We start from the raw sequence: 11,157 nt of genomic DNA, 5'->3' as shown, positions 1-11,157 counted from the left end.
GATTTTAACAATTTTGGATAAAATCATTGACAATTAATAATAATATAAACGAAATTAAGATTGTACAATAATAGAAATAAAATACTAATTACAATAAATTTAACATCAATTTTTATTAGGTGTCCGAATCTACTGATTTATGTTTATACATTCTCACCATACATTCTATTAAATTGTTTTCAAATAAATAAATATAAATAAATTGTATTAGTGTTGTAAATTTTTGTTTTTTTTTTGTTTGTTAATAATATCCATTTTGTTTCAGTTACTTCGATTTAAGTCCTACGATTAAGAAATAGTCCAAGTTGGCTTTTGAAATAAACGGTATTAATTCATTTTGGGAAAAGAGGCGATTTATATTCATTTGAATAACATATTTTTTTTAAATATTATGTGTTTTTAATTATTTTAGCAAAAACAAGTCCAAATAAATTATTACTTTTAATTATTAAAATTAGTATTAAGCGGTCTATTCAATAAAACTTAATTTTAAATTTATAATATTTTTGAAAATTGATTTATAAAATTTATGTAATTTATTGTGTTATGTATGTAAATTTATTTTGAATGTATAAAAACAGTATTAATAAAATAATTGTAAAGAAAATTTAGCGTAATATTTTACCCAAGTCCTGTACGAAATTAGCTTAAGAATAATTAGTTACTCATTCCCGGAGTTTTTTTTTATTCCAGCAAATGAGGGAAGTTTTTAAATAAAATGCAACATTGTTATAAATTACTAAAATGAAAGAAATGAATGTGCTGTCATAAAGCATGATACAACTGTAATAAAATTTAATAAAATTATTAAACTATAAAATTTTATTATTTTCTTAAACACTAATTAACTGAAACAAATCCACCTAAAATGCTCATACGGTTAAAATTTTAGAACTATTTTTAAATTTATTTCTCCCACAATAGAATGTTTTATATAGCATAGAGTTCTAGAGAGGTGAATGGGAAGATTTTCTTGGTTTATCCCCTCACAAAGCTAAAAATTATTATATTTCTCTCGCAGACACAGAGTATTTTAATTTCTTCTACGTCTAGCCAACATTAACAACATATAGATATGTTCTCTTTGTATAAAAAAATTGTTTTACGTTTTGAATGGAAGTAGATCTTTATAAAAGGTTTGCATTATTGAATCGCTTTCAAAGTCATTTAATCCAAAAATTTTTCATAGCTTGGTTCTTGACTCTTCATCTAGACAACAGAAACACCATATAAACATGTGCAAAGTGCATAAAAATATTATTTTATGTCTTAAAAAAAGTCAAGATTTTGTACAAAGGATTGTATCATTTCTTTACATTTCCTCTTCCTCTATATCTAGGCAACAATAACAACATATAAACATGTGCAAATTGCATAAAAATATTATTTTATGTCTTAAAAGTAGCGAAAATTTTGTAAAAAGGATTGTATTAATTTTTTTAGTTTCGTTTACTCTATATCTAGGCAACAGTAAGAACATATATACATGTAAAAATTGCATATAAGTCTTATTTTAGGTTAAATTTTTAAAAAAAGTTTGAATATTTTTTCGAATTATTTTCGCATTGAAGCCTGAATTCGGTTTATTTTTAAGAACTCCAACTTTTTTTAAAGTTTTAGTTCATCTAAAATTTAAAAATTTGTAATTTTAATGAATCTATTAAAAGTACAATTGCAATCTCATAGATGGACTAGTGTGATGTAATTATATTATTAATAGGAGAGTAAGTGTGTGGGTTACTGTGTTACTGCAACCGGCATAGAAAGGGTCTGGTGTTGTAAGTTGATCTGTAAACATCATGTCACTATGTATTTTGAATAATAATTTAATTAATAAAATATAATAATACTTTAATTAAACTTAAAACTGTATTAATACTTTATTTCATCAGGGTTATGGGCCCAGGGCTTAACAGCTTCTAGAAAGTTAAGTTATTTTATACGTTTTAAGTGATTAAGTAAAAGCCGACAACGTGGTTAAAAAATAAAATGGCGTCGGTGTTGAAATATAACATTGTACCATTTGCGGGTGAAAATTTTAGTGCTTGGTCGTTTCGGTTGAAAAGTATCCTGCGGGAAAGTAACGTAATAAGCGCAATTGAAGATAGTGAATATTCGAAGAAAAATGAAAATAAAGAAGGTGAATCTCGAGCGCAAGCTTTGTTAATTAATAGCCTTGCGGATAGTCATTTGGAATACGTGAAAGAAAAGAAAACGGCATATGATATGTTTGTAAATCTGGAAGCGAACTTCAAAAATAAAAGTGTAAGAAGTCGCTTATTTTTAAGGAGACAACTGAGTCAAACCAAATACAACGAAGACAACAGCTTGAAGGAACACTTGGTAAAGTTAGAACAGTTTTTTAATGAATTAAAAGATGCTGATAGTCTGTTAACGGAAGAAGAAAAAATTGATTATGTATTGTTGTCTATGCCACCAGCATATGAATCGGTAGTAACGGCTTTAGAAACTGTGCAAGATCTAAAATATGATTTTGTCAAGATTAGATTATTAGGTGAAGAAGAAAAAAGAAAAAAATTGCACAATAATGATGAATCGTCAAATGTGAATAGTAATTGTGCTTTTAATTGTTATAAATGTGGCAAACCTGGCCATAAAAAGTTCCAGTGTTGGTCACAAACCAGAGATGGAAAAGGAAGAAAATTTAACGACAGATCAAGAGGAAATAAAACGTCAACTAGACCAACAGGTAGAGGATCCAGAGGGAGCAGTTTTCAAGTTGGTGAAGAAAAAGAAGAAAGAAAAATAGCATTTATGGTAGAAAATAGTGATAGTGTTTCTATGATGTGTAATTCAACAGTGAAAGTAATAAATTGGTGTATTGATTCAGGTTGTTCAGATCACCTGACAAATAATAAAAGTGTTTTTAGTGAATATAGTGATTTAAAATTTCCCAAGAAGATATCGGCAGCTAAGAATGGAGTTGAGCTGGAAGCTGTAGGAATAGGTGATATAAAGGTGAATAAATCTATGTATGTGAAATTTTCATCTACTATTAAAAATGTGTACTATGTTCCTAATTTAAGAAAAAATTTGTTATCAGTTTCTAGATTAGAATCGAATAATATGTCTGTTATTTTTGAGAAAAATGGAATGAAGGCTTCAATCGGAAATGAAGTTGTTCTGCGGGGTTGTAAAAAAGGTTCATTATATTTGGTGGAAACTGAGGTCGATAAAAGTAATATGCGGGGATATTATACAGGTTCTGATAGCCAAAAGTGTGGGGATATTAACGATCTAAATTTGTGGCATAAAAGAATGGCGCATTTAGGGATAGAAAACTTAAAAAATTTGAGCAAAAATAATTTAGTTAAAGGAGTACCTAATTTAGGGAATTTCGAAAGTTTGGTTTGTGAACCATGCATTTTAGGTAAAATGACGAGAAAACCTTTTAATAATTCGAGATATAGGGCGAAAAAACCATTAGAGTTAGTTCATACAGATGTTTGCGGACCTATAACTCCGACAACTTGGGACGGTAAAAATTATTTTGTGTCATTCATAGATGATTACACACATATGGTAGTTGTTTATTTAATTGAGAAAAAATCGGAAGTTTTTGAAAAATTCAAAGAATACTATAACTTAGTGACGAAACATTTTGATTCAAACTTGTTAAAATTAAGATCAGATAATGGTCGTGAATATATATCGAAAGAATTTCAAAATTTCTGTAGGGATCGTGGTATTAGAATGATTTATACGGCTGCGTATAACCCAGAATTGAATGGAGTCGCGGAAAGAATGAATCGTACAATTGTGGAAAAGGCGAGAACGGTTTTAATAGATTCAAAATTAAATAAAGAAATGTGGGGTGAAGCTGTGTATTATTCTGTCTATATAACGAATAGAAGTCCAACAGTGGCAGTAAATGTAACTCCTGTTGAATTGTGGGACGGAAGAAAACCGGATTTATCAAATCTTAAAGTTTTCGGTTGTGACGCGTTTAATCACGTTCCATCTCAACTAAGAACGAAACTTGATGCCAAAGGGAAAAAATTAATTATGGTTGGGTACGCTCCGTCAGGATATCATTTATGGGATTCGAAAAATAAAAAAATTATTATAGGTCGAAACGTGATTTTTGATGAAAAGAAAAATGTAAATTCGGATAGTATTAGTATCGAAAAGGAGTTGGTATGTGTTAAAGAAAAAAGGGAAACGAATGAACGTGAATTAAAAGACGAAAATAATATTAATGAGGATATAGAAAGTCAAGACGAACAAACACCGGGTATTGCTGAAACGCGAAGTGGTAGAAAGGTTAAAAAACCAGGTTGGTTAGGAAACTATACAAATTTTTGTGAAAACGAAAACATGTTTGCATTTTACGGGTTTGATCAGAATGGTGTAGACGGGATACCGAAAAACGTTGAAGAAGTAGAAACGTGTTTAGATAGGGATTTTTGGAAAAATGCGATGAAAGAAGAGTTAGAAATTTTAAACGAAAGAGATACTTGGGAAATAGTTGAAAAACCGGTTAACGTAAAAATAATCGAAACAAGATGGGTTTTTACAAAAAAGAATGTAGGGACGAAGGATGAAATTTTTAAGGCACGTTTAGTAGTCAAAGGGTTTCAACAGATAGATCAACAGGATGAAATCTATTCACCTGTTCTAAGGTTCCAAACTTTACGGATTTTATTGGCTATAGCGACGCAAAAAAATTTCGATTTTTGTCAAATGGATGTTAAAAGTGCGTTTTTGTATGGGAAAATTAAAGAGAAAGTTTATTTAAAACCACCGATAGGTGTTAAAATTAAAGATAGCCAAGTATTAAAATTAAAAAAATCTTTATATGGTTTAAGAAAATCTCCAAAATATTGGTACGATTTATTTAATGAAGTTATGATTGAATATGGATTTCATAGATCGGAAAATGATTACTGCGTATACATTAAAAGTGATAATTTGTATTTGTTATTATACGTCGATGATTTGCTTATCTTAAGTAACAATCAAAATGAAATGGTAAAAATTAAAGAGTTTTTAAGGTCAAAATTTAAAATGAAAGATTTGGGCAATCAAAACTTAAAGTATTTGGGAATTCGTATAAATAAAGTAAATTCAAACATATTCATTGATCAATCCGAGTATTTACAAAAAATTATATTAATGTATGGTATGGAAAATTGTAATTCATCGGCTTCTCCGATGGAGTTAAATTTCAAAATAGATTCAAATTGTAAGGTAGATTTGAGTTTAGAACATAAATGTAGATCGTTGATAGGATCACTCATGTATGCTACTATAGGTACAAGACCAGATTTGGCACAACCTGTGTATTATTTGGGTAGATTCCAACATAAGCCTAGTAATGAACTATGGGCGGCATTAAAAAGAATATTACGGTATGTGAAGGGAACGACTCATTTGGGGTTGAAGTTTTTATTTTGTGATAATATTAGAACATTAGTAGGGTATGCAGATGCTAATTGGGGAGGTAATGATGACAGAAAATCAACGTCAGGTTATATATTTAAATTGTATAATAATTCAATAATGTGGAAATCAAAAAAACAAAGTACGGTTGCTCTAAGTTCCACTGAATCAGAATATATTTCTCTTTGTGAAGCAACAGTTGAAGGTTGCTGGATATTAAAAATGTTAAATGAATTAAATGTGAACATTTCAAATGTATTAATATATGAAGATAATAAGAGTACAATATTAACTGCTAAGAACCCTGATCAGAAAAGATTAAAACATATAGACATTAAGTATAATTTTGTGAAACAAAAGGTAGAAGAGGGAGTATTAGAATTACAATATATAAAAACAACACAGCAATTAGCCGATATGTTAACAAAACCTGTTAAAAAAAGATTTTTTAAAATATGTAATTGATAATTTGGGTTTGGTTAGTGTGGAAAATAAAATTTGTAAATGAATTTGCAATTGAGGGAGAGTATTAAAAGTACAATTGCAATCTCATAGATGGACTAGTGTGATGTAATTATATTCATAGGCGTCCCTACGTAGGGGCACGGGGGGGCACGTGCCCCCCCCCCCAATAATTTTAATATGTCTCAAAATATAACACCACAAAAAACCAATAATTTTAATGTGTTAAAATATAACACCACAAAAACAAAAAATTAACTAATAATTTTTATGTCTTAAAATATAACACCACAAAAACCAATAATTTTAATATGTCTTATAATTTAACACCACAAAAACGAAAAATTAACTAACAATTTTTATGTCTTAAAATTAAAATATAACACCACAAATACAAATTTCATACACATTCAAATGAATCATTATCTACAAATAAGATGGATATTATTCGACTTGTTTCGACAACTATTATTTGACTAGTTACAACAAATAAATGCATCAATGCGTAAAAGTAGGAATGTGTTATTATTACATTAGTCTTTTACGATTGCAACTATTATGAATGAGTATAAGAGCTAGCAAAAATATTTGTTTATGAAATTTTTCAAATTACGACTAAGGACTGTTTAATAAAGGCCATAGTTTTTAAAGTGTATGTTTGTATTAGAACATTGAAAGTTTCTGGATTATTTTTTGTTCAGTTTTAATTAAAGATTTGTTTATATCATTTTTGAAATGACGAATTAGGATTGTTTAATTTAAATCGCAGTTTTTAAAGTTCGTATTAGAGTATTGAAAGTTTCGAGATTATCTTTTCCTCACTTTATTAATTATTTTTAATTCAAAAGTAATTTATATGTGTGTGTGTGTGCATTTTGGATATTTTAAATAGGACTTGAATTAACAGTTTTTTTCCACCATAAATAAATTAAAATGTCGAAACAGTTTTCTTTGTTCAAATATTTTAAAAAAACGGAAAACTCTGGAAATATGAATGAGTGTACTCCATCGACTAGTTCTGAGTCGACTAAGAGTCCACCTGAGTCGAAATTGTTGGATTCATCCGAAGAGGAGTTAAATAAAAAGTATAATGAATCTTCAACATTTGCATTAAATGACCCTGGACATGGTATCAACGCTATCGATATCACGGTAGGTCCATACCAACCAGTGGTTGACTTCCCAACAATAAAAATAGGGGGAAAATCACGCAGTTTTAAGGCTAAATGGTACAAAGAGTTTCCATGGCTTGAATATAGCAAAAAACTAGACGCAGCTTTTTGTTTTCCATGCAGATTTTTTTTTCAAAATAAATCAGGAAAAGGAGAAGATAATCTTACATTGATTGGGGTCAAAAGTTGGAAAAAAGCTTTGGAAAAATTTCGCAAACACGAAAACACTGAAGTGCATCAAAAGGCTAAACAGTTTTGGCACGAATACAGACATACAGGTGAGACAGTTTGCGACAAAATTTCCTCTGTCCATACTATACAAGTTGACCAGAATAGAAAATATTTAAAATTTATATTTGAGTCGATTCTATTTCTGGGAAAACAGGGCTTGTCTTTAAGAGGCCATGATGAAAAAGAAAACTCTTTTAACAGAGGTAATTTGTTAGAACTATTGACATTAAGGGCAAAAGACAAAAAAGAAACATACGAAGGTTTGCTTAAGTCAAAACTTAATTACACCAGTGCTCGAACACAAAATGAAATTATTGGGATCATTAAAACCAAAATTATTCAAGACATTGTTGAAGAAATCAACACATCCTCGTCATTTTCCTTAATTTGTGACGAAACAACCGACATAGCCACTAAGGAGCAACTATCTATTTGTGTACGATACCCCTTTCAAACCAATAATAAAGACTTTAAAATAAAAGAGCGATTTTTAGGATTTGTGGATGTAAAGGATACACTTGCTACAACATTGTTTTCAACCATCAAAGAATACCTTGAAAACACAGGTATTGATTTGAAGAAAATGCGAGGCCAAGCTTACGATGGTGCCTCAAATATGAGTGGCAAATTTAATGGCGTCTCAGCCAAGTTTAAATCAATTGAACCGAGAGCAATATATACTCATTGTCATGCTCACTTATTAGATTTGGCTATTGTCAGATTTTGCGAAAGCGTAAAAGGTCTCAGGAATGTTTTGAACATTACTAATAGCCTGTATAATATTATAATGTGTTCGTCAAAAAGGTATGCAATTTTTGAAACTGTTAGGAATGAACGTGGTAATGATTCCGTTCATTCTAAACTATTTTCGCTGTCCAAAACGAGATGGACTATTCGCCACCGGGCATTAAAAGTGATTTTAGATAATTTTATAGAGATTTTGAAAACGCTAGACAAAATTTCAGACGATAATGCCAACGTCAAAGTGGCAGCAGATGCTGATGGCGTGCTGAAACAAATTTGCAATTTTGAATTTATATTTTGTCTAAAGTTTTTGTATCATATTTTAAGTATGACAGATATATTATCAAAAGAATTGCAAAGAGAAGACTTAAATATAACCACTCTCTTTCCAAAAGTAAAATCATTGGTGAATTGTTTTACTGATGAAAGAAATGAAATAGAATTTAATAAATTATGGAACGAGACCAAGCAAATGTGTGAGGGAATAAGCGTAGAGGGATTTAATATTAGCTCCCCAAAGGTGCAAAGAAGAAGAAAAGTTCCTAGAAAATTAGATGACAACCCTAATACCGCATTTTATGAAACGTCAAGTAAAGAAGATTTGAAAGTGAATATTTTCTATGCTGGGCTGGACGTTTGCATAACCAACCTCAACCATCGATTTTCAGAAAACGATTACACGAAAATTAAAGACATTATAGATGTATTATTAGAGCTAGAAAAACCTATTGATGAAACAAAAATCATCACATTAGATGCATTTTATGAATTAAATGGCAAATTACCAAATGAGTACAAAATGTATAGAGCCTTTGCAATTACCAACTTTATCAACTCTCAAGATAACATTGAAAAACCGTCCCTTAGCAAGTATGCAAGTCTATTTTTAAAATATGATCTAAGTAAAAGTCTTCCATGCATACTACATTTTTTTGAGATTAGTCTTTCCTGGCCAATTACCACTGCAACGGCTGAAAGGTCGTTTTCCTCACTCAGGCGTCTAAAAACCTATCTTAGGAGTAAAATGGGCGAGGATCGGCTAGTAGGATAAGCTTTGATGGCCATTGAGAGAGAAAAGACAGCTGAGCTGATGTCGGATGTAGGACTCGATATGTTGGTCGAAAAATTTGCTAGTATGCATGGTAGAAAAGTTAGTTTGTATTAAGATGGGCAGATTTTTTATCACAATTTAAATAAAGTCGTATCTTTATTCTAAGTATTAATATTACAATTTTAAAGAAAGATTGATTTTTTAAAGAAAAGACTGTTTTTTATTAATAATTTTTGTTGAGTTTTTAACATTTTAAGAAAAGGTTGATGTTTTTTGTATTTTTATTAATTATTATAATTTTTAAGAGTGTCAATTTTTTTTTTTTTTTTTTTTCAATACTTTTTTGTTTCATACCTATAAATAAATACTTAAAATTTATAACGTGTTTATTTAACTACAACTTTTTCTTCAATTAACAATTTTTTTTTTTATACTATTGGTGCCCCCCCCCCCCAATAATTTCGTCCTCGGGACGCCTATGATTATATTATTAATAGGAGAGTAAGTGTGTGGGTTACTGTGTTACTGCAACCGGCATAGAAAGGGTCTGGTGTTGTAAGTTGATCTGTAAACATCATGTCACTATGTATTTTGAATAATAATTTAATTAATAAAATATAATAATACTTTAATTAAACTTAAAATTGTATTAATACTTTATTTCATCAGAATCGAATTGTATCGCTTTCAAATCGAATTTATTAATTCGAATATTCGAATTGATTAATACCCTTTTTGTATCAGGGCCCAGATACAAACGATCTTTCAATTGAAGAAGTTTATGAACAAATAAGAATAAAATCATAAATATCATACATATAATTTGTTTTATTTGTATTCACTTATAAAGTTTTTTTTTTTTTTTTTTTTTTTTTTTAAATTTCCATGTTAAAGTTAAAGCTCCCAACAGAAAATAATAAAAATACAATTATACAAGGTTTAAATGATACATTTATGTATAGAAGGCATTGGATTGTGACAAAGAATCCAACCATATCTGAAATTTTACAAATGTATCCACGTCTCCAGGATTATCGAGGAGAAATGGTATATATTTTTTAACAAATATAACACATATCTATGCCTTTATACATAATAGAAAAATTTTCGTAATATCGATTTGAAGTAATATTAAACATAATGATTCTAAATGTTTTTACAGATTGACTTAAAATTCCAAAAAATGTTCAAAGATTCAGCAAACAATTTTTTCTCAAAATTTCCAACATTTTATGCAAAGCGAATAATTGCTTATGCTGAACAATTTTCATCTGGACTTTTTCAAAAATCTAAAATCATAGAAAATGGTACGTATTAAATTTTTCAACAAAACATCTCATTATCAGTATAATTATTTTCATTACTCTTTCGGTAGAAAGTTTGCGAGCGTTACTCTTACTTGCTAATCTCATGCCTGCTTCCAATGTAAATACAAAAACTTCAATCAAGAAAAGAAAGGGAAAAAAGAGAGTGAGTTTTAAAGCAATAAATATTTTCACCTTATATTACGAATTACTATTTTGCAATACTTATTTTTCTTATTTTAAGATGGAACGATCTTAAATTTTTTAAACACTAGCCTCTTGAGGAAACAGATAATGAAGAAGATGATACACCTGATATAGATTTTCCGAGCCCTTATTTATTACGAATTGTATCAATAAGTTTTTAATTCAAATTTTTATCTAATTGCAACAGTTGAATTATTTGTATATGCTCATAAAGGTTAATTATTTTTAGGAAAATATAAATATATCAAATTATGTGGCTGCTATTCAACATAAAGCGAATGAAAATGTTCAGCCATACCTGATTATGGTCAATGGTCAAGGTCGTCATCATATTTTTATCCAGGGGGACGAGTGGAATTGAAATCCCTGACAATGTAAATTCAAAAACTGCCTTTGAAGTTCTTTTTAAACTTTTTTATGTACTGAATGTCGAATTTCTACAAAAACTGGACCATTTCTATAATTTCATGGCTGTATACATTTATAAAATGGACGTAAAGGCCCATAATGTAGTTAATTCTCTCCATATTAATATAAAAAATATACATATTAACAGTGATACAAACTAATCAAAAATCCTTAT

The 11,157-nt window shown here is 29.2% G+C and overlaps 1 protein-coding gene across 1 annotated transcript; it reads left to right on the top strand.

The window, feature by feature from the left end:
- Positions 1 to 6,855: 6,855 nt before the first annotated feature.
- On the top strand, positions 6,856 to 10,935 carry LOC123301393 (zinc finger MYM-type protein 1-like). Its single transcript, XM_044884131.1, has 3 exons — positions 6,856 to 7,017; positions 7,423 to 7,983; positions 10,804 to 10,935. Exons 1-3 carry the CDS (start codon positions 6,856 to 6,858, stop codon positions 10,933 to 10,935), a joined length of 855 nt encoding a protein of 284 aa, XP_044740066.1.
- Positions 10,936 to 11,157: the final 222 nt, after the last annotated feature.

Source organism: Chrysoperla carnea, chromosome 5, assembly GCF_905475395.1.
Source record: "Chrysoperla carnea chromosome 5, inChrCarn1.1, whole genome shotgun sequence".
Lineage (NCBI taxonomy): Eukaryota > Metazoa > Arthropoda > Insecta > Neuroptera > Chrysopidae > Chrysoperla > Chrysoperla carnea.
This window is presented reverse-complemented; position numbering and strand designations above follow the sequence as displayed.

Bases quoted from the DNA above. Each gene is read 5' to 3' on its own strand.
- LOC123301393 (XM_044884131.1), top strand. From the start codon at position 6,856: ATGAATGAGTGTACTCCATCGACTAGTTCTGAGTCGACTAAGAGTCCA. The intron at 7,018-7,422 runs GTAGGTCCATAC...CTGGGAAAACAG, and splicing joins TCAACGCTATCGATATCACG to GGCTTGTCTTTAAGAGGCCA. The intron at 7,984-10,803 runs GTCAGATTTTGC...AATTATTTTTAG, and splicing joins ACTTATTAGATTTGGCTATT to GAAAATATAAATATATCAAA.